Below are 24,917 nucleotides of genomic sequence, written 5' to 3'. Positions count from 1 at the left end.
CGTTATTAAATTGTTAAATAAAAATTTAACAATCGAAAATTTCGGTCCATAAGATTTTCTCGAAACATATTAGAAAATATGTTCATTAGGCTAACCCATTAACTCTTTGAAAATTAATCATATATTGACAACATATTAAAAAGTCATTTCACTAGAATTTTCAACGAAATTTCGATGAATAAAATTTTCTCCAAACATACTAAAAAATATGTTGATTTGGCCAACCCATTAACTCTTTGAATCCCCAAAAAGTCAAACGGAAGTCTTCCATGAAATTTCGAGTAAAAAATCCACTTTTTGTATTAAATGCCAAGTATTTCAATGAATGCAGGATTCAAATTCACATGGTTTGTTAATGAAGGCCAAAGCAAGACCATTAGCAGTACCAATCAATGCCCAAAAATAGTTGACATAAACACTAATAAGGTAGATTTTGTCTGGACAGATTCATCTCAACATGTTCAAACATTTTGCCTCTTGACATGATGTCGTGGACCCAGTCAAAATTGCTTAAGCATAACAAAATCCAACCTTCACCCTAGAATTTTTTTTCAACCCTCTTGTTCTCTCTCTTTCCATTCTGCAACTCGATCTTTCTTTATCACTCTCCATTTTCTTCCAAACATAGAATTTGCCAACCTGATATCCTTTCACGGTCATCCTTCACCGCCCTAGTTGCAAACTTGAATTTTTTGAATTGTACAATATTTTTTATTTTTTCATTTCCTTTATTTTGGACTATGGAATAGTATTTCTTGTAATGCTTTGATGGGAAGTTTTAATGGCCACTAGCAGTTCTTGTAATGATTTTGCGTTCTATCTGAATGTGTTAATTTTTTACCTTGTTAATTGAACTCTTGGAAATTACTACTAAGAATCTTATTGCCAATTCAAGCTTTCTATTCTTTTTCGTGTAATCATGTTTGTGTAAGGGTGCAAGCATCTTCCAAAGCCTATTTATATTGGTAGTTGTACTTAGACTGAACAACACATTATGAACTAATCAATTGATGAGGAAAAATGGTTACTTTGAGACATTTGATTTAAGAAGCACTACTTGTTTTGGTTAGTTAAAATTATTTTTCATAAAGAAATCACAATTCAAATGAGAAGGGAAAAAAAAAGACATATTTGATTGGTTTATATTTCCATATCAATATATATACATACATATATATATATATATATATATATGTTTATGTCTTTTTTAGATTGTGCACTGAAAAAAGAATTTATGTCATAAGAGTAAAAAAAGAAATCCTAACAAATCCATGAAAGAAATCATTACAAATTCATAGAAATCTATAATAGAAATCCATAATAATCTGTCAAAATTCATATAGAATTGTATAATCTATTAAAATCCTTTGAAATCTGTCACTTAAAAAAGTCTATTAAAATCCTTTGAAATCCAAATTGACTACACACCCTTGGTGTATCGAATCGTGTTTTCAGTACACTGAAAAAAATATTTCCTACTAGTATTATGCAACCAAAAGCAAATAACATGTTGTGCACGTGACAACTTCAATAAAACTACATTTTAAGGACAACATGTGGATTTAAAACATGGTTTATAAAATTGATATATATATATAGTAGAGAAGCATCAATTTGGTCAAGGGGATTCGCACAATATTGGAGGGATCTAATTTGGAAGGAGTGCGTTTGTAGGAGAGGGAAACCAGCTACGAGCAAAACATATTTGAATTTCAACGTTGTGCGTTTCATGGGTTAGCACATGCAAACAAGAATGTTTTGAACCGACCAAACCTTATATTTTCTTGTTTTGAACCGGCAAAGGATTTTGCGTGGACTTGGTCCTTTCGCTAAATTTAAAACACCGCCGTGGTAAACTGGTTGAGGTAATATGCATCGAATGCCAACCTCGCACGCCAACCCCTCATCAAACCAAATTCTCAAAGATTCCAAGATAATTTCTGACGTGACTTCCTCTCATACTTAAACTACAAGTAATGCTACATTTAATACATGTTTGTACGATTATTTGCATTATTTCTTTAATAGGAGTGACATTAGGTATATCAATTTTGTTCAATTTTGCAAATAATGTGTAGAAAAAAGCACATTAAGCAATACTTAATGAAGAGTCCTATCTCTATTATAAAGATAGTATAAATATATAGTGAAAGTAGTATTTTTATTAAACTCCTCCAAAGTCGATTACTCATTCTTGACATGTATTTCTAATCATAAATCTCAGCCATGCGAGATTTTTTTGTGTGCTCAGAATATGAGGTGTTACACTGTGGGTCACCATACAAGTGGTGACATATTTGTATTAAAAAATTAACAACTTAAAAATAAAGCATCCCATCACTTATATAATAATACAAAATGTACCACCCGTGTTCGGGACATAATGAATTTTCTCTCAAAACTGGGCTTTCATGCTCACCTTAATTAATCACGTGTGTTTTTCTGTAGGAAATAAAATACCTTCTATATACTCTGTTTTAGACTTTAGTAGCCCAATTGACATAAAACATGTTTATCTTTACTGTTTTAGTCTAATAACGAAGAGTTACGAGTCGTTAATAAATACCTTAATTATTTATAAACAATTAAAATTACTTATGATATCAAATAAGTTATTATCATGTGAAGTCCAACAATCATACATATTTCACATTACTTAATTGTGTTATTCACGTATTAAATTTGAAAATTTATCATACGTGATGAAAATATTAAAAGTATAAATCTAACATCATAAAAAATAATTAAGTTAACTTTTTTTAATATTAATTTTATAATTAAATCTCAATTTTATTCATGATATCGAAACCTAACAATGTATTAATTTTATACTGAATCCAGTTGACATATATCCTTATCTTGCCTCGGTGTCTCTCACCGTCCATACCGCTTCTAGTTTCTGGTATTGTTGGAAACCCCTCTTATACTTTGACCTTTGAATATTTTGACCTTCCCCTCCCTCGCACATGATATGCTACTGCTACCCAATTAATTAATTATTGCACCTCTGACTTTCATAGTTGTTCAACCTATATAAACACTTCCTCCCATTTGCCTTTTTCATTCACAGATTCAGTCGGAACGTTTCCCACATCTTCCTTACTAGCTACTTACGCAGACGAGTCAGAACTCAGAAGAGAAAGTTCATATTTTACATAAATATAGTTTTACATATATATATATATATCATCATCATCATCATGAGTTACAGTTCGGAAGAAAGCGGGAGTACTCCATGCAGCACATCAAACAGAAAACTCAAGGGGGTGCGCCAACGAAAATGGGGCAAGTGGGTGTCCGAAATCCGAGTTCCGGGGACCCGAGACCGGCTTTGGTTAGGTACCTTCTCCACCGCAGAGGCGGCAGCGGTGGCTCGAGACGTTGGGTATTATTGCTTGCGTCGACCTTCCACGTTGGAAGGCCTTAACTTCCCGTTGATGTTACCGTCTTGTGTGAGCGATGATATGTCGCCCAGGTCGGTGCAGAAGGCAGCTTCGGATGCTGGCATGGCAGTGGATGCTCAGCTGATTGCCAACAAGTCCCCGCCGCCGCAGCCAGCTGGAACTGGAAGCAATGCGGTTGAGACGACTGAGTTTTGGGAAAATGGTTATGTTGGAGAGACTTCGACTTCGACTCCTACTTCTACTTCTATGAGCAGCTGGGGAGGAGGACATGGGTTTGGCAATGGCGGTGATCATCAGGGGTGCTTGAGCATTTCCGTTGAAGATTATGATCTCTAAATCTAATTATTAAGTGTCGTCAGTCAAAGTTATACGGTTTTTTATTTTTTATTACAAATGATATTTTGTACTAGTTTACTAGACAAATTTAAATTCGGGACACGGTATGATGGCATAGAAAGATCTTAACCATCAGAGCAACCCATCACCGCTTGTAACTATGATTTTGGTCCATGGAAGTTTTAGCAATGTTAGCATAAAGTTATTAACTAGAACTATGCACGTGTTTGTGGGTAGATTTGCTGGAATATATATGTAGCCCTGTATCACACTCACCGTAAGACTAAGTCTAGCTATGCCAAGAAATGGAAACAGACTGGTTATGATTTACAATACGACTTTGACCTCCCAAAAAAGGAGTGGAGTTGCATCATTTTAATATTGAAAAAGACGTAAGCTGAATTTGAGACCTGGTTACAAGGAGAGAGAGGAAAACAAATCTAGACTTCCGCATGAATTCGCTGAATTGTTTGAATGTACAAATAATAAAAAAAGAGGAAAGCAAATCCATAATTTCGTATAAATTCACTTAACTAACTGAATTATTTGAACGTACAAATAATGAACAAGTCATGTTTCAAATACTTTGTTGAATTCAACGACCCTCTATGGAAAGAGGCAAGTGTCCTATTGATGATTTGGAACCCAATTAACACTTAAATAAATTTTATGATGAATTTCTAAACCATGTTTTAGTGCTGCAAATTGAGCATATATTTTAAATCCAACAGAAACCTCAGAAAATAGTGCGATTCTTTGTGCAACCAGTGACACCAAGTGACCACTATTAACGAAAAGGAGATATACTAACATGGAAATCATTTATACTATCGGTGGTGCCACTGAAACAATATATTAGTTTCAACAGAGTTTCTCTTCACAAAGTGAAAATAATTGTTTCTTTCCTCTTTTTGGGTTAAAACTACAAATGTTTTTCTTTAGAAATAACTTAAGCATCATTCAGAAGATAGTACAAAGATGCCCAGATGAACTAATCATCACTCAAAAATGAAATGAAACAAATGTCATACTTGATAAGAAGAAGTGCATGTGTTGGATCGATGTTTGGCCGGAACATAGCTTCAAGATTGTTTCTCGATCTGCTGATTTCCTTCAACATCCCGCTGCCATTTTCGGAGGATCTGCTGATTCCCTTCAAGCTTAGAAGTACTTGTTTGCACTGTGTTCCATTTTATTTTGGTCTTATACGGTTTGATTTACAATCATCTCCATGCATTTTATGTATGTACACAAAAGGGGTAATTCAGCTGAAGACGTTTTACACTCGTGGAATCTGTTCTTACATACTTACAATCATGACCCAAGGGAAACCAAAATTGAAATTTCAAAGAATTAGTCAAATGAAACCAACTTACCCGCTTGTTTTTTGAGTTTGAACTCCGCCAGACTTTGTAACAAAATCTTGTCCGAAATAATCAAGGAAGAAATCAAGTGCCAAAATTTGAAGATTTTTTCTTCTGAGCCGAACCAAAACTTAAAAATTGAAAACAAAACGGCATCAGCCACCATACAAGTAGGAGTTTCAAGAGAGCAACCCTTATATATAGGCCGTTCTTTGCTTGTCTGAAATAGGCAGCTCGTGGATCCCCATCAACATCCACGGTTATCTTCACAGCCTTCCTTCTCAACCCGTATAGTGATTTGGAAAACAAAGCATCTGCCGAAGAAAACAAACATAACCCAGAAAACAAAATCAAATTCCTGAACAAAGTAACGTCAGAACAGAAGAGAACAGCCACTGATCGATAGAAGAGTAGGAATTCCAAAAACGTGCCTGTAGTTCGTAAGCTATGAGTTTCGAGAACGAGCATGGGCAAGGAGAAGAACTCGTCCTCGTAGTCGAGAACCCTGTGGAGGAAGGTCTTCGTAAAGCTAACACCTGTGGTTTGTTGTTGAAATTAATTCGACATTAATTTAAACTTAACTTAATAAACAGAAGATTAAAAGATCGAATTTTTGCAGCATCCCACCAAAACCCAGAGAGGAACAATGAATAGAGTTCCAGAGAAAGGAAGGAAATGAACTTACGCTGATGGAATAGGTGAGGGTGGCGCGGAGACTGGCGGGAAGCTGCTGAGCCGCCTCCATCTCGAAGAAGGTGGGGCGAGTCCCTTGGCCTCCCACCTGAAACAACATCTTCTTTTGCTGCAGAGGAGGAGGAAGAGGAGGAGAAGGAACTGGGTAAAAAAAAACTATGCCTTCCCCCTGGAATTTTGATAGTTTGAAGTACAAATTTCCACCAAAAGCATGCCAATGCCATACAATTATCAATTTATCCATTTTTCTCTCTTTGGGAAAAAATTGGGCCCAAATATGGTAAAGTCCAAACAAAGAGACCCTTTTTCTTTCTCATCGTATTGATAATATATAGATATCGTGTGTGTAGAAACACTGTCAAATGCGGGTCGTGCGCAACTCATGAGCAAAACCCGCCCGTAGAAATGGAGAAGGTCTCAAAGTTTTTATTAGAAAACTCAAAGTTAGACAGCCACCCAAAGAGATAGTTTATGTAACAATCCGTCCCGAAATTTACGAAACAAAAGAAGTATTTTTTTTATTTTCATTAAGTTTGAAGGATACTTTCCTTTTAAAAATAGTTTTTGGATCTTAAATGGTGTGCCCAAAGGCCCACCCCTGATTTTGTCCCCCGAGCCTTTCGCCTCTCTCTCTTCTCTCATTCTCCTCGAGCTCTCTCTCTGTCTCATTTCTATCTCTCCCTCTCAATGCTTTTCTCTCCGACCAGAACACACGCGCACCCATACATACACATGCACAGCCAACAGGAGAACTTCACCATCATCTTCATCATCTGACCTTCATCATTCTCTCCCTCACCACCTTGCGATCTCTCTTCTTATCACTGTGCACAGTCACGGTGCACGTGATTTCCGACGAGGTAAGTCAAAAGCACCCTTCCATCTTCCTTCCACGTAGTCTAGAAGGTTTAGTGGTTGTTAAAGTATGGTCTTTGGTGAAGGTTTGGATGTGAAAACAACTCAAGGAGCTTTCCCCAATTTTCAGGCGAGCACCGGCCCTTTCGAGGCAATTTCTTGCCAAACCACGGTGATTTTGCCAGTGTGCAAGGTATCAATCTCTTCGTCTTGCCGAGTACTACAACTTTCCTTTTTGTTTCACCCAATTTCATGGAGTATTGAAGAAGTTATATCCATTTGAATCTTACCCAGTTTCCGACGACCTCTGAGGCTTTCGAGGCATTTTCCAGCCAAACCACGGCGAGTTGGATGTCGTGTGAGGTTGCATTCTCTTCGTCTCTTCGAGAACTACAACTTTCGTTTTTGAATCACTTGATTTCATTCAGTTTTGACAAAGTTATGAACGTTTAAAGTTAAAGAACTTTCTGGCTGAATTCCGGCCTTCTCTTTCAATTGGGTTCGGCGGCCCATGTTCTGAACTCAAACCGGGCTTTCAAGCCCAGATCCTTTTGAACCAGGCCCTTTGGGCCATGCCAAACCTAGGGCCTTAGGCCCGTTATCCTTTTAAATCCAACCCAATTACCGAAGCCCAAGTTTGAAATCCAAACCCAGGCCTTTGGGCCGGATCACTAAGCCGAAGCCCATTTCTTTTTAGTTTTGTTTTATTTTTATTCCTATTTAAATTAAAGGCCTTCGGCCCGTAAACCCTAAACCCATTTATTTAAACCCTCAAACCCATTAGACCCAAACCCTTTAGGCCCAACCCGGTCCAATCCAAAACCTTTGACCCATATCCGTTGACTTTGACCCGGTCTGACCGTTGACCTGGTCAACGGTCAGCGTTGACCTTGACTTTGACCCATCAATGTTGACTTTTTGGGTTTTCGTCCGAGACCCCTCCTAGGCTAATTTCGACGTCCTGTACCCATTTCTGATGCCTGTTTTCCCAAATTAATTCGTTTGAGTAGAGTTTGACTAAATGTATCCTTTATGTGCTTAGGGGCAATTTATTGTGGCGTTCTGTCTCCGCTGGTTGCGTGGCTCTTTGGTGGCTAAGTATCTGTGAGTGGACCCCTTCTAAAAATGCATGTTTTGATAGTAGAAATGCATACATGAAAAGCATGATTTGATGACTATGTTTTATGAAATGTTTTATGAGATAACATGCTTATTGAGGCTAGTTTGAATTATTACTATTTTTCCTATAACCTATATTCTTATAGAATATCCAATGGATGACGATATGATATTTAGAACATGTTTAGAACACTTCTTTATAGTATAGATGATGGATGACTTTATACTATGAAGTTGCTTTTCAATATATGTATGTTCACTGGTTTTGTACTTACTTAGTGGTTCTTTCCGCTACGGGACGTAGGGATAGATCCGGTCCGTCCCGGGCGACGGTTTAGTGTTGGCATAGGGCCTGAAGTGTGTTTCCTCTGGCTATTTAGCACAGGAACGGGGAGCTGGCATGGGGCCTGGAGTGTATTTTCCTCTGATTGTCTGCTCAGAGATGGGGAGCCGGCATAGGGCAGGCCTGGGGGTTATCGGACATTCACTAGTGATTATTATATATACAAGTTATGATTTGAGACATTGCACAACATGCTAGGTTTCAAAAAACCTATGTTTATCATGATATATGTGTTTTCATCAAACCTGAGGGTTAGTATGTTGATAACTGTTTTATTATATATATATATATATATATATATATATATCAACTTGGTCCACTCATGTTTGTTTTGTGTCCCCTTCAGGACTTAGAATCGAGGCGTACAATCTCGACGTCAAGGCACTTCCGCATTGGCATCTTCCAATCCTCTCAACGTAGGACCCATTAAAATTTTATATTATTTCTTTTAGTGTTCTAGATTAGATGTGCGCTCTGAACACGTTCCTTAATTGCATATTCATTATTCTTTTATATTTATAAGTCTTATTTATCCCTTATTTTCAGCATTTGCACTCAATAAATGGCTTTCGTCACCCTCGGGTGTCGGCTAACACGTGCCTATCCTGGTATTCGGGGAATATCGGGGTCGGGGCGTGTCAGTCTACATAACCCAGCTTGTAGAAATCAACTTGACTATGAGTAAGCGAAACCTCAAACCCTTCAACTGCTCATTCTCCTCGAGCAGACCAGCACGTGCGTAGTTCTTCCACTTCCTTCTTCAGACTGTCATTGTTCTTTGAAGCACCCTGGAGCTCCAACACTTGAGGTTCAAGCCTATCAACGACCTTTTTAAAGTGGATCACTTGGTTATAAGCAGCGATCAATTCTTCATCCTTTGCGTAAGCAGCAGAGCGGAGCTTAGAGACAACACGCTCAAGGTCTTGAATCTGAGGTATGTAACACCCGATCTCTTTCTCTGAACTTTCATACTTAACTTGAATCGTATCAAGCCTAGTATTCAAATCCATGATCTTCTGGCGAGTAGTCTCAAGTTATAGAGAAGTAGGGGCAAATATATTAGACCCCTTCAAAGTGGCAAGCTCAGATTCCAACCTTTTGACTTTCTCAACCGAGGAGTAAGCTTCGGCTGCCACATTCCTTGTCACATCCCGACCTGGGGCGGATCACTTCCCTGGCCCGCTCCACCACCGTAGCACGATATTGTCCGTTTTGGGCCCCGACCACGCTCTCACAGTTTTGATTTTGGGAACTCACAAGAGAACTTCCCGATGGGTCACCCATCATGGGATTGCTCTAGCCCCCTTCTCGCTTAACTTCGGAGTTCCCATGGAACCCGAAGCCAGTGAGCTCCCAAAAGGCCTCGTGCTAGGTAGAGATGGGAATATACATATAAGGATCACTCCCCTGGGCGATGTGGGATGTCACATTCCTTGCCACCTCATTGGCAACCTTGGTATCTTCTTGATTAAGGAGCATAGACTCAGTTGCTAGAATCGTCGTTTTCTGCATCATAGCCAGCAGAGCAATCTTCCCATACTCGGTCGTATACTTCACAAAGGAACTTGGGTCAACAACCCTTTTGACACCATCAACAAACTTGGAATACACATCCATGTGCTCGAGCTTATCTGGTCTCAAGAGCGCACAAGTCTTAGCAACTTCCCCAAAAACAAACTTGGTAGACTTCTCACAACTACCTGGACAAGCAGTCTCCTTCTTTTCAGCAGGCGAATCAGACCCAGCAGCAAGGGGAGAGGGTTTTGGCGCCACTTTGGCAGTAGAGTCCACCTTATCGCTCTTCATGGTAACAATTATGAAGGTGAAGCAGACTTAGCCCCCGATAGACGTTTTGGCACAAATTTCGAGCACTGGGGGTACGCCAAAACTTCTATGTTAAGCATTCCTGTCAGCAATAAATGGAAGGCATCACTGGCATAGATCTAGCAGCCTCTTCTTTCTCGCCCTTGGAGGAAGTCAAGTCAATCACAAGCTTGGGGGCAGCCGGCGAACCTTCACGAGCAGTGGAATAAGTCTTTAGCTTTTTCTCAGCCGGTATCTCCTAAGCAGGCGGGGAAGATCTCTTCTTTCTACCTTCATGCATGGTAGGCTCAGCTACAGTGATCGGACGAGCCCCAATGCCTTAGCCTTGATTGGTTGTGAAGTTCCAAGTGTTGCACCTTTTTTTTTTTTTTTTTTTTTTTAGATTTATTTGTTCAAATTTGTTATATTTTATGTGGGTTTAATCAAGGAATTTGGATTACATTCAAGAAAACTATCATTTATAAATGAAGGAATTTGGATTACATTCAAGGAAACTATCATTTATAAATGATCATTTTTTACTAATTTTGATGTGGGCCTGCTGTGGTTTAAGTTTCAAATTTGTAGTAGTTTAGTATTCTCTGTTTTTGAGACCAAAATTCTGTTTGACGATCACTTTTTTTTCCTTCCTCTTTTCCTCTTCTTGATATAGAATCAATTAGCAGTTGGTCACTTGGGCAAGTCTGATAAGAATTCCAGTGTTCGTATGACATTAGTTGATGCGAAGATTGCACGAAGTGGTGATTTTTCCAAGCCTTCCGACATCCTGGTATCTAAAAGTTTTTTACCCAAAATGGTCCCTGATGTTTGCATAACTTCTTACTTTGATCCCTGAGATTTCAAATCAATAGAAGTGGTCCTTGAGATTGTCCACCATCCATCATTTTGGTCATTCTGTTAAAAACTTCGTTAAGTGTCCAGCAATTTTCAAAGCTTCGTAACTCAATCATTTCTTAACCAAATTCGACCCATAATATATCAAAATGAAGATAGGAAAGTGTAAAATAAAATTATACCTATTTGAAAGCCCAATGGTTACTAGAGATTATCGGAAAATAGCCTCAAAGTTGGTTGGTCCGAGGGAAAATTGGAAAACTCGCCGGAAACTAGCAAACTTTAAACGTTCATAACTTCTTCAATACTAAACGAAATCAAGTGATTCAAAAATGAAAATCACACTTCTAGAAGAGACGATGGTACCTTTTTCAACAGCTAACTCTCCATGGTTTTTCCGGAAAACAACTCGAAAATGGTTGTCTTGGTCTCAAGTTAGCCACTTTCGAGCCATTTTTCGGTCAAAACATGGCGAGTTAGCCACTGAAAAACATACCATTCTCTTCGACTCATCGAGAAGTATGATTTTCATTTTTGAATCACTTAATTTCGTTGAGTATTGAAGAAGTTATGAACGTTTAAAGTTTGCCCAGTTTCCGGCGAGTTTTCCAGTTTTCCCTCGGACCGGTCAACATTGGGGCTATTTTCCAACCATATCCGGCAACCATTAGACTTCCAAATGATATAATCTTATTCTCCACTTTCCTATCTTCATTTTGATATATTATGGGTCGAATTTGGCTAAGAAACGATTGAGTTACGAAACTTTGAAAATTGCCCAAACTTCCGGCCAAGAGCTCCGAAACACTTAACGGAGTTTTTAATGGAATGACCAAAACGATGGATGGTGGACAATCTCAGGGACCATTTCTATTGATTTGAAATTTCAGGGACCAAAGTAAGGAGTTATGCAAATCTCAAGTACCATTTTGGCTAAAAAGCCCATATAAAACTACTTTTCCACAGTGACTTAAAACAAATTGTAAATGTTTGTCTTCTTTGGAATGTAGATTATGTTATGAAGTTTCAGGCTACTTAATAACATTTTTTTTGTTTTGTTTTTATTTGGCAGGCATTTGATCTTGTTCAAGGAGCACACGTAAGGCTTTGTATTCCTTAATCTCCTGATACGGTGACATATATAGTGAGTTGATTGAGAACTTGATGCAATTGTTGTTCAGATTCTAACCCATTTATATAAAAATTGCGTACTTTTGTTCTGCCCCACTACCTATGTTAAAATTTAACAAACTAAATTGAGGAGCAATCTCAAATGCGCTAGTCAGTAAGATGAGAAATCACGAGGAGTTGCCGCATAGTTTATGTTTATTGTTTTTGCATAATCACGTATCCGAATAGTCATAGTTTGCAGGTAAAATGGAGTCCGGCTGTGGTTGTGGACAGGTCGTTACCTGAACCTCCAACGGCTGTTTTTCTGCATGGAATTCTAGGTAGCAAGAAGAACTGGGGTACGTTTGTTCTTTTCTCTTTCTAATGTCATTTCACTTCCAGTGATTATTTCAGCAATTGAGATTTGAAAATTAATCATATATCGATAATATACTAAAAAGTCATTTCACCAAAATTTCCCGCGAGTAAATCTTCGTTATTAAATTGTTAAATAAAAATTTAACAATCGAAAATTTCGATGCATAAGATTTTCTCGAAACATATTAGAAAATATGTTGATTAGGCTAACCCATTAACTCTTTGAAAATTAATCATATATTGACAACATATCAAAAAGTCATTTCATCATAATTTCCAACGAAATTTTGGTCATAAAATTTTCTCCGAACATACTAAAAAATATGTTGATTAGGCCAACTCATTAACTCTTTGAATCCCCAAAAGCCACACGGAAGTCTTCCATGGAATTTTGAGTCAAAAATCTACTCTTTGTATTAAATGCCAAGTATTTCATTTTTATGTTGATTAGGCCAACTCATTAACTCTTTGAATCCCCAAAAGCCACACGGAAGTCTTCCATGGAATTTTGAGTCAAAAATCTACTCTTTGTATTAAATGCCAAGTATTTCAATGAATGCAGAATTCAAATTCACAAAAATCTACTCTTTGTATTAAATGCCAAGTATTTCAATGAATGCAGGATTCAATTTCACATGGTTTGTTAACGAAGGCCAAAGCAAGGCCTTTACCAGTATCAATCAATGCCCAAAAATAGTTGACATAAACACTAAAAAGGTCGTTTTTGTCCGTTTATGGAGAGAATCAGCTCCACCTGTTCAAACATTTTCCCTCTTGACATGATGTCATGGACCCAGCCAAAATTGCTTAAGCATAACAAAATCCAACCTTCACCCCTAGAAATTTTTTTCAACCCTCTTGCTCTCTCTCTTTCCATTCTGCAACTCGATCTTTCTGTCTCACTTTTTATTTTCTTCCAAACATAAAATTTGCCAACCTGATATCCTTTCATATTCATCCTTCACCGTCCTAGTTGCAAACTTGAATTTTTGAATTGTACAATATTTTCTTATTTTTTTTCATTTCCTTTATTTTGGACTATGGAATAGTATTTCTTGTAATGCTTTGATGGGAAGTGTTAATGGCTACTAGCAGTTCTTGTAATGATTATGCGTTCTATCAGAATGTGTTAATTTTTTACCATGTTAATTGAACTCTTGGAAATTACTACTAAGAATCTTATTGCCAATTCAAGCTTTCTGTTCTTTTTCGTGTAATCATGTTTGTGTAAGGGTGCAAGCATCTTACAAAGCCTATTTATTTTGGTAGTTGTACTTAGACTGCAACACATTATGAACTAATCAATTGATGAGGAAAAAGGGTTAATTTTGAGACATTTGATTTAAGAAGCACTATTTGTTTTGGTTAGTTAAAATTATTTTTCGTAAAGAAATCACAATTCAAATGAGAAAGGGACTGAAAAAAGAATTTATGTCGTAAGAGTAAAAAAAGAAATCCTAACAAATTCATGAAAGAAATCATTACAAATTCATAGAAATCTATAATAGAAATCCATAATAATCTGTCAAAATTCATATGGAATTGTAGAATCTATTAAAATCCTTTTGATATCTGTCACTTAAAAAAGTCTATTAAAATCCTCTGATATCCAAATTGACTACACACCTTTGGTGTATCGAATCGTATTTTCAGTACACTGAAAAATATTTCCTACTAGTATTACGCAACCAAAAGCAAATAACATGATGTGCACGTGACAACTTCAATAAAATTTCCTTTTAAGGACAACATGTGGATTTAAAACATGGTTTATAAAATTGATATATATAGTAGAGAAGCATCAATTTGGTCAAGGGGATCGCACAACATTGGAGGGATCTAATTTGGAATGAGTGCGTTTGTAGGAGAGGGAAACCAGCTACGAGCAAAACATATTTGAATTTCAACGTTGTGCGTTTCATGGGTTAGCACATGCAAACAAGATTGTGCAATTTGGGTAATTTTTGGATTCCACTTACCGACCAAACCTTATATTTTCATGTTTTGAACCGGCAAAGGATTTTGCTTGGACTTGGTCCTTTAGTTAAATTTAAAACACCGCCGTGATAAACTGGTTGAGGTAATATGCATCGAATGCCAACCTCGCACGCCAACCCCTCGTCAAACCAAATTCTCAAAGATTCCAAGATAATTTCTGACATGACTTCCTCTCGTACTTAAACTACAAGTAATGCTATATTTAACACATGTTTGTACGATTATTTGCATTATTTCTTTAATAGGAGTAACATTAGGTAAATCAAATTTGTTGATCAATTTTGCAAGCAAAATAATGTGTAGAAAAAAGCACATTAAGCAATACTTAAAGAAGAGTCCTATCTCTATTATAAAGATAACATAAATATATAGTGAAAGTAGTATTTTTATTAAACTGCCCCAAAGTCGATTACTCATTCCCGACATGTATTTCTAATCCTAAATCTCAGCCATGCGAGATTTTTTAGTGTGCTCAGAATACGGGATGGTACACTGTAGGTCACTATACAAGTGATGAGATATTTGTATTAAAAAATTAACAACTTAAAAATAAAACATTCCGCCACTTATATAATAACATATAGTGTACCACCCGTGTTTGGAACATAATGAAATTTCTCTCAAAACTTGGCTTTCATGCTCACCTTAATTAACCACGTGTGTTTTTCTGTAGGAAATAAAATACCTTCTATATACTCTGTTTTAGACTTTAGTAGCCCAATTGACATAAAACGTGTTTATCTTTACTGTTTTAGTCTAATAATGAAGAGTTACGAGTCGTTAAGAAATAGTTTAATTATTTATAAACAATTAAAATTACTTATGATATCAAGTAGGTTATTATCACGTGAAGTCCAATGATCATACGTATTTCACATCACTCAATTGTGTTATCCGCGTATTAAATTTGAAAATTTATTATACGTGATGGAAGTATTAAGAGTATAAATCTAACATCATAAAAAATAATTAAGTTAACTTTCTCTAATATTAATTTTATAATTAAATCTCAATTTTATTCATGATATGGAAACCTAACAATGTATTATTATGTATTACGAATCCATTCAATATATATCCCTATCATTACACTGAATCCAGTTGACGTATATCCGTATCTTGCCTCGGTGTCTCTCACCGTCCATACCGCTTCTAGTTTCTGGTATTGTTGAAAACCCCTCTTATACTTTGACCTTTGAATATTTTGACCTTCCCCTCCCTCGCACATGATATGCTACTGCTACCCAACTAATTAATTATTGCACCTCTTGACTCTCGTAGTTGTTCAACCTATATAAACACTTCCATTTGCCTTTTTCATTCACAGATTCAGTCGGAACGTTTTCCCACATCTTCCTTACTAGCTACTTACGCAGACAAGTCAGAACTCAGAAGAGAAAGTTCATATTATACATATATATATATATATAGAGTTTTACACATATATATCATCATCATCATGAGTTACAGTTCGGAAGAAAGCGGGAGTACTCCATGCAGCACATCAAACAGAAAACTCAAGGGGGTGCGCCAACGAAAATGGGGCAAGTGGGTGTCCGAAATCCGAGTTCCGGGGACCCGAGACCGGCTTTGGTTAGGTACCTTCTCCACCGCAGAGGCGGCAGCGGTGGCTCGAGACGTTGGGTATTATTGCTTGCGTCGACCTTCCACGTTGGAAGGCCTTAACTTCCCGTTGATGTTACCGTCTTGTGTGAGGGATGATATGTCGCCCAGGTCGGTGCAGAAGGCAGCTTCGGATGCTGGCATGGCAGTGGATGCTCAGCTGATTGCCAACAAGTCCCCGCCGCCGCAGCCAGCTGGAACTGGAAGCAATGCGGTTGAGACGGCTGAGTTTTGGGAAAATGGTTATGTTGGAGAGACTTCGACTTCGACTCCTACTCCTACTTCTACTTCTATGAGCAGCTGGGGAGGAGGACATGGGTTTGGCAATGGCGGTGATCATCAGGGGTGCTTTAGCATTTCCGTTGAAGATTATGATCTCTAAATCTAATTATTAAGTGTCGTCAGTCAAAGTTATACGGTTTTTTATTTTTTATTACAAATGATATTTTGTATTAGTTTACTAGACAAATTTAAATTCGGGACGCGGTATGGTGGCATAGAAAGATCTTAACCATCAAAGCAACCCATCACCGCTTGTAACTATGATTTTGGTCCATGGAAGTTTTAGCAATGCGAGCATAAAGTTATTAACTAGAACTTTGCACGTGTTTGTGGGTAGATTTGGTAGAATATATATGTAGCACTGTATCACACTCATCGTAAGACTAAGGGCTGGTTTGGTATTGCTGTGCTTTGAAAAAAAGCTGCTCTTGCTGTGCTGTGAGAATAAGCAGCTGTGAAATAAAGCAGCAGAGTGTTTGGTAAACTTTTTTGTAAAAGTGCTTTTGAAAAAAAAAAAAAAAAAGCAGTATTATAATGTTTGGTAAACTTTTATGTAAAACAGATGTGAACTAAGCATCATTCAGAAGATAGTACAAAGATGCCCAGATGAACTAATCATCACTCAAAAATGAAAATTCTGAAACAAATGCCATACTTGATAAGAAGAAGCGCATGTTTGGATCGATGTTTGGCCGGAACATAGCTTCAAGATTGTTTCTCGATCTGCCGATTTCCTTCAACATCTCGCTACCAATTTCGAAGGATCTGCTGATTCCCTTCAAGCTTAGAAGTACTTGTTTGCATTGTGTTCCATTTTATGTTGGTCTTATACGATTTGATTTACAATCATCTCCATGCATTTTATTTATGTACACAAAAGGGGTAATTCAGCTGAAGACGTTTTACACTCATGGAATCTGTTCTTACATACTTACAATCATGACCCAAGGGAAACTAAAATTGAAATTTCAAAGAATTAGTCAAATGAAACCAACTTACCCGCTTGTTTTTGAGTTTGAACTCCGCCAGACTTTGTAACAAAATCTTGTCCAAAATAATCAAGGAAGAAATCAAGTGCCAAAATTTGAAGATTTTTTCTTCTGAGTCGAACCGAAACTTCAAAATTGAAAACAAAACGGCATCAGCCACTATACAAGTAGGAGTTTCAAGATAGCAACCCTTATATATAGGCCGTTCTTTGCTTGTCTGAAATAGGCAGCTCGTGGATCCCCATCAATTATAGAAATATCAGAAAGACGAGCCATACGGCCCATTTCCAACGACACAGATATTGTCTCCAACTTGGTAATTACCACCTGCACAATTCGTCAGGTGTGAGGTTTTATCACAAAAGGTCTCGGTGTTAGTTAGAGTGGGGTTAGGATATTTAAACTGTTACTTTTCTTTTTGTATGACCGTTCCCTCAAGCAAACTCAGCCCTCCCATGAAGAACCTACCACCATTCCACGGTGGAAACAATTTCATCCTAACCGATCCTAACCCTATACTAAACACTACAACCCTAAACACTACTACTCTAACTGACCCTACCATGAATCCTCCTGTTTCGAGTTCTTCCGACATGCCTCCGGAGTCCTCAGGTAACTATGGTTATGCTTTTAATATGAATAATTGTGATACTTAGTCCGATTGGATTATTGACTCCAGTGCCACAGATCATATGACCTATGACCCCACTGATTTATCTTGTGATACTGTTCCACTTCGACGAAATATTACTAATGCAAATGGTGTTACCTCATCGGTAACTGGTGCTGGCATTGTACGTCTCACGCCTACCTTCTCATTGCAACATACACTACTTGTACCTTCACTAAAGCATAAATTAATGTCTCCTGGCCAAGCTACTGAGCAATTGAATTGTTGTGTACTATTGTATCCGAAGTTTTGTCTTATTCAGGATATTCTCACGAAGGAGATAATTGGTCGTGGTACTAAGAGGGGGGATCTCTATTTTGTGGACGATGTCAGTATAGGACGAGTCAATCTCGTCCAAAAAGCCATTGATCACAAACGGCGTCAGATATGGTTATGGCATCACCGTTTGGGTCATACGTCTTTAAGTTATTTACAACATATGTTTCTGGATTTATTTGTTGGTTGTTCGATTTCAAGTTTTAAATGTGACACTTATGTACTTGCCAAGAGTCACTGTGTCTCTTATCCGTTGAATTTTAATAAAAGTGATATTCCTTTTAGTCTTGTTCATTTGGATGCTTGGGGACCATCTCCGATTACTACTTCATCTGGTATTAGGTGGTTTGTAACGTTCATAGATGATTGCACACGGATGCCATGGTTATACCTTTTTAAGCATAAAAGTGATGTGTTGCTGGCATTTAAGACATTCCACACCATGGTTCAGACACAGTTTTATACTAAAATCCGGATTTTGCGTTCTGATAATGGTGGTGAATATGTTAATAATGATTTTACACATTATTTAACTAATCACGGAATCCTCCACAAGACTACTTGTCCTCAGACTCCTCAACAGAATGGGGTGGCTGAGCGCAAAAATCGCCATCTATTAGAAACAGCTCGATCACTATTGATTGGGGCAGATGTTCCCCGCTCCTCTTGGGATGTTGCTCTTCAGACTGCTACTTACCTTATCAATCGTATGTCATCCAAAGTATTGAATTTTCTTACACCTTTGCAAGTTTTTGCTACATTCGTGCCTCTACCGTCCGTTTTGGTGCTCCCATCGCGAGTTTTTGGATGTGTTGCCTTTGTTCATCTACATAAAAATCAACGGACAAAACTTGACCCATGTGTTCTCCGGTGTGTTTTCATGGGGTATGGATTACATCAGAAAGGGTATCGTTGCTACCACCCTCATTCATGTCAGATGTATACTACAATGGATGTTACTTTTCCCGAGTCTGAGATGTATTACTCTTCGGCATCTTCCAACCTTCCTCTTCAAAGGGAGACACTGCATGACGAGTAGGTTTGGACCATGGCTGCTGCTACCACTGATCTTCCATTGCCACTATTAGCCGAGCTCGCAGTGGCTGCACTGCCAGCCCAGCCAACAGAAGCAGCATCGCTGCCCACAGAACTAGCGGCAGACACTACAGTGTCGTGCTCACCCATGGAAATAATGTTGCCACTTGCCGATCTTAAGACTTCTACTAATACTACTCCCCTTTGTCTCAAAATGTAGTACCACCAGACAAATAATGAACAAGTCATGTTTCAGATACTTTGTTGAATTCAACGATCCTCTATGGAAAGAGGCAAGTGTCCTATTGATGATTTGGAACCCAATTAACACTTCAATAAATTTTATGGTGAATTTCTAAACCACATTTTAGTGCTGCAAATTGAGCATATATTTGAAATCCAACAGAAACCCCAGAAAATAGTGTGATTCTTTGTGCAACCAGTGACACCAAGTGACAAATATTAACGAAAAGGTGATATACTAACATGGAAATCATTTATACTATCGGTGGTGCCATTGAAACAATATATTAGTTTCAACCGAGTTTCTCTCCACAAAGTGAAAATAATTGTTTCTTTCCTCTTTTTGGGTTAAAAGTACAAATTTTTTTCTTTAGAAATAACTTAAGCATCATTCATAAGATAGTAAAGATGCCCAGATGAACTAATCATCACTCAAAAATGAAAATTCTGAAACAAATTTCATACTTGATAAGAAGAAGCGCATGTTTGGATCAATGTTTGGCCGCAACTTAGCTTCAAGATTGTTTCTCGATCTGTTGATTTCCTTCAACATCCCGTTGCCAATTTCGGAGGATCTGCTGATTCCCTTTAAGCTTAGAAGTACTTGTTTGCACTGTGTTCCATTTTATGTTGGTCTTATACGGTTTGGTTTACAATCATCTCCATGCATTTTATGTATGTACACGAAAGGGGTAATTCAGCTGAAGACGTTTTACACTCATGGAATCTGTTCTTACATACTTACAATCATGACCCAAGGGAAACCAAAATTGAAATTTCAAAGAATTAGTCAAATGAAACCAACTTACCCGCTTATTTTTTGAGTTTGAACTTCGCCAGACTTTGTCACAAAATCTTTTTCGAAATAATCAAGGAAGAAAGCAAGTGCCAAATTTTGAAGAGTTTTTCTTCTGAGCCGAACCAAAACTTAAAAATTGAAAACAAAACGGCATCAGTCACCACCATACAAGTAGGAGTTTCAAGAGAGCCACCCTTATATATAAGCCGTTTTTGCTTGTCTGAAATAGGCAGCTCGTGGATCCCCATCAACATCCACGGTAATCTGCACGACATTCAGAGAAAATAAAAATTAAGAATGCTAAAATTGATAAAAGTAGGTTTACCTCGTCAAGTCTGAACTTGGAATGTTAAATAGTTACGATGCGATCTGTTTACTTGTAGGACCAAACTCTGTCATAATTGTAAACTAGTAGTTCAAAAAAAAGGGTTCCAAAAAGGGTTTCAAAAAAGACGGATAATGTCCAGAGACACTCAAACTTTCTAGGATATATATTCAAGGGCAGTTTGATAACTATTTAATCGATGAAAGCATTCAAAATTAAAATTTATTTTAAGTTGTGTACACTTTTAAGATTTTATTTTCTTTCATTTTTCTTTTTTTTTCGTCCTCTCTTGGTGCCATTCTTCATCTCCCATTTCCTCATATCTCAAGCACAAAAAGTAAAAATCAACGAACAAAGATGGAATGATTGTCGCTGGAATGTACTTAAGAGGATAGTTGGACCAACAAATTGGTCAAGGATTAAAATGGCAAATACCTAAATGTGGAAACCAGAAACTCTAACAAGAACCAAACAAATTTTGAAGTTCAACGTTGTGTTTCACGAAACTCGATAACTCAAGTGTACCAAAACAACAGGAGGAGGATTCTCTACCCTCCTATTCTCATCCCCTTCCATCCCCTCCTCTCACACATTGCTTTTTATCTTATTATCTCTACAAAAAAATCAATATAAGATATTGACGTGGCTTAACTGTGACCATTCAAATAGAAGGACATGGAAAGGTAGAGAGATTAGGAGGGTAGAGAATCCTCCTCCAAAACAACGTACCCTATATGTTCTTTTAACTGAGGACTTTTGACTGAAATGATCTTTAATTTCAATTCCTAATTGCTAAAATTATCAAAAATTAAATATCAAAGACATAATGATCAAATATCAATAAAATAGAAATAAAAGATTGACGATATAGTGATCATATATCGATAACATACTAAACAGTGATTATTTCAGCAATTGAGATTTGAAAATTAATCATATATCGACAACATACTAAAAAGTCATTTCACCAGAATTTCCAGCGAGTAAATCTTAGTTATTAAATTGTTAAATAAAAATTTAACAATTGAAAATTCTGATGCATAAGATTTTCTCGAAACATACTAGAAAATATGTTGTTTAGGCTAACCCATCAACTTTTTGAAAATTAATTATATATTAACAACATACTAAAAGTTATTTCACCAGAATTTCCAACGAAATTTTGGTGCATAAAATTTTCTTCAAACATATTAGAAAATATGTTGATTAGGCCAACCCATTAACTCTTTAAATCCCCAAAAGCCACACGGAAGTCTTTCATGGAATTTCGAGTAAAAAATCTACACTTTGTATTAAATGCCAAGTATTTCAATGAATGCAGAATTCAAATTCAAATTCACAAAAAAATCTACTCTTTGTATTAAACGCCAAGAATTTTGATGAATGCAAAATTCAAATTCGCATGGTTTGTTAATGAAGGCCAAAGCAAGACCTTTAGCAGTATCAATCAATGCCCACAAATAGTTGACAAGCATAAACACTAAAAAGGAAGTTTTTGTCCGTTTATGGATAGAATCAGCTTGACTTGTTCAAACACTTTTCCTCTTGACATGATGTCATGGACCCAGTCAAAATTGCATAAGCATAACAAAATCCAACCTCTATCTTTCGAATTTCCTTTCAACCCCCTTGCTTTTTCTCTCTCTCCATTTTACAACTCGATCTTTCTTTCTCACTCTCCATTTTCTTCCAAATATAGAATTTGCCAACCTGATCTCCTTTCACGTTCATCCTTCATCGTTCCAGTTGCAAACTTGAATCTTTTGAATTGTACAATATTTTATTATTTTTTCATTTCCTTTATTTTGGACTGTGCAATAGTATTTCTTGTTGTGCTTTGATGAGAAATGTTAATGGCTGCTAGCAGTTCTTGTAATGATTATGCATTCTATCTGAAGATGTTAACTTTTTACCATGTTAATTGAACTTTTGGAAATTACAACTAAGAATCTTATTGCCAATTCAAGCTTTCTGTTCTTTTTTGTGTAATCATGTTTGGGTAAGAGTGCAAGCATCTTCCAAAGCCTATCTATATTGGTAGCTGCACTTAGACTGAACAACACATTATGAACTAATCAATTGTTGAGGAAAAAGGGTTAATTTTGAGACATTTGATTTAAGAAGCACTACTTGTTTTGGTTAGTTAAAATTATTTTTTGTAAAGAAATCACAATTCAAATGAGAAAGGGAAAGAAAAGACATATTTGATTGGTTTATATTTCCATATCAATATATATATATATATATATATATATGTTTATATTCTTTTCAGATTGTGCAAAAAAAGAATTTATGTCATAGGAGTCAAAAAAGAAATCCTAACAAATCCATGAAAGAAATCATTACAAATTCATATGAAATTGTAGAATTTATTAAAATCCTTTGAAATCCAAATTGACTACACACCCTTGGTGTATCGGATCGTGTTTTCGGTACACTAAAAAATATTTCTTACTAGTATTACGCAACCAGAAACAAATAACATGTTGTGCACGTGACAACTTCAATAAAACTACATTTTAAGGACAACATGTGGATTTAAAACATGGTTTATAAAATTGATATATATATATATATATATATATATATAGTAGAGAAGCATCAATTTGGTCAAAGGGATTCACACAATATTGGAAAGATAAAATTAGGAAGGAGTGTGTTTGTAGGAGGGGGAAACCAGCTACGAGCAAAACATATTTGAATTTCAACGCTGTGCGTTTCAAGGGTTAGCACGTGCAAACAAGATTGTGAATTTTGGGTAATTTTTGGGTTCACTTACCGACCAAACCTGATCTTTTCTTGTTTTGAACTGGCAGAGGATTTTCCTTGGACTTGGTCCTTTCGGTAAACTGGTTGAGGACTCGTGACATCATGGCTTAGGTAATATGCATTGAATGCCAACCTGGCGCGCCAAACCGTCGTCAAACCAAATTCTCAAAGATTCCAAGATCTTTTCTGACTTGGCTTCCTCTCATACTTAAACTACATGTACATGCTACATTTAACAGGAATTGGATCCACTCCTGATCAGGAGATCAGGATCCTCCTGACCCATTAACACGAATTGTTGAATTAAAATTCAACAAGAAGCTTTTCTAAAGGTTATAATAATTGTAGACGTTGGATCAAAATCTAACGGTCCGTGTTAGTGGATCAGGAGGATCCTGATCTCCTACTCAGGAGAGGATCCAATTCCCATTTAACACATGTTTGCACGATTATTTGTATTATTTCTGTAATAGGAGTAACGTTAGGTAGATCAAATTTATTGATCAATTTTGCAAGTAAAATTATGTGTAAGAAAAAGCACATCAATCAATACTCAAAGAAGAATCTTATCTCTATTATAAAGATAATATAAATATATAGTGAAAGTTGCATTTTTATTAAACTCCCCCAAACTCGATTACTCATTGCATATTTATTAAACTTCCCCAAAGTCGATTACTCATTCCTAACGTGTATTTCTAATCATAAATCTCAGCCATGCGAGATTTTTTTAGTGTGCTCAGAATATGGGGTGATACATTGTGGGTCACTATACAAATGGTAAGATACTTGTATTAAAAAATTAACAACTTAAAAATAAAACATCTCACCACTTATATAATAACACATAATGTACCACCTGTGTTTATGACAGAATAAAATTTCTCTCAAAACTCAACTTTCATGCTCACCTTAATTAACCACGTGTGTTTTTCTGTAGGAAATAAAATACCTTCTATATACTCTGTTTTAGACTTTAGTAGCCCAATTGACATAAAAGGTGTTTATCTTTACCGTTTTAGTCTAATAATGAAGAGTTACGAGTGGTTAATAAATAGTTTAATTATTTATAAACAATTAAAATTACTTATGATATCAAGTAGGTTATTATCACGTGAAGTCCAATAATTATACGTGTTTCACATCACTCAATTGTTGTATCCGCGCATGAAATTTAAAATTTTATCATACGTGATGAAAGTATTAAGAGTATAAATCTATCATAAAAAATAGTTGAGTTAACTTTCTCTAATATTAATTTTATAATTAAATCTCAATTTTATTCATGATATCAAAACCTAACAATGTATTATTCTATATTACGAATCCATTCAATATATATCCCTATCATTACACTGAATCCAGTTGACATATATCCTTCTGTTGCTTCGGTGTCTCTCGGAAATGACTTGGCTACTGAAGAATTCAGCAGCCAAGTCCAGTTCGGTGTCTCTCACTGTCCATACCGCTTCTAGTTTCTGGTATTGGTGGAAACCCCTCTTATACTTTGACCTTCCCCTCCCTCGCACATGAAATGCTACTGCTACCCAATTAATTAATTATTGCACCTCTGACTTTCGTAGTTGTTCAACCTATATAAACAGTTCCTCCCATTTGCCTTTTTCATTCACAGATTGAGTCGGAACGT

At 36.7% G+C, this 24,917-nt stretch overlaps 1 protein-coding gene and 2 pseudogenes across 2 annotated transcripts; 2 read left to right on the top strand and 1 right to left on the bottom strand.

Moving 5' to 3' along the window:
- Positions 1–3,085: 3,085 nt before the first annotated feature.
- LOC137716839 (ethylene-responsive transcription factor ERF019) lies at positions 3,086–3,910 on the top strand. The gene has a single exon (XM_068456207.2). It carries the CDS (start codon positions 3,201–3,203, stop codon positions 3,738–3,740), a length of 540 nt encoding a protein of 179 aa, XP_068312308.1. The 5' UTR covers positions 3,086–3,200; the 3' UTR covers positions 3,741–3,910.
- Positions 3,911–5,454: 1,544 nt separating this feature from the next.
- LOC148694601 (peroxisome biogenesis protein 12 pseudogene) lies at positions 5,455–5,982 on the bottom strand (annotated as a pseudogene). The gene is made up of 3 exons (XR_015965622.1): positions 5,786–5,982; positions 5,536–5,640; positions 5,455–5,462 (listed from the first exon to the last, which is right to left on the bottom strand). The product of XR_015965622.1 is annotated as a peroxisome biogenesis protein 12 pseudogene (transcript).
- A 9,614-nt stretch (positions 5,983–15,596) lies between these two features.
- Positions 15,597–16,677, top strand: LOC137716834 (ethylene-responsive transcription factor ERF019 pseudogene; annotated as a pseudogene).
- The last annotated feature ends 8,240 nt before the right edge of the window (positions 16,678–24,917 follow it).

Source organism: Pyrus communis, chromosome 8 (genome assembly GCF_041283825.1).
Source record: "Pyrus communis isolate YQ-2024b chromosome 8, ASM4128382v1, whole genome shotgun sequence".
Classification (NCBI taxonomy): domain Eukaryota; kingdom Viridiplantae; phylum Streptophyta; class Magnoliopsida; order Rosales; family Rosaceae; genus Pyrus; species Pyrus communis.
Note: the sequence above shows the minus strand (reverse complement) of the source record. Positions and strands in the feature narration are given on the sequence as shown.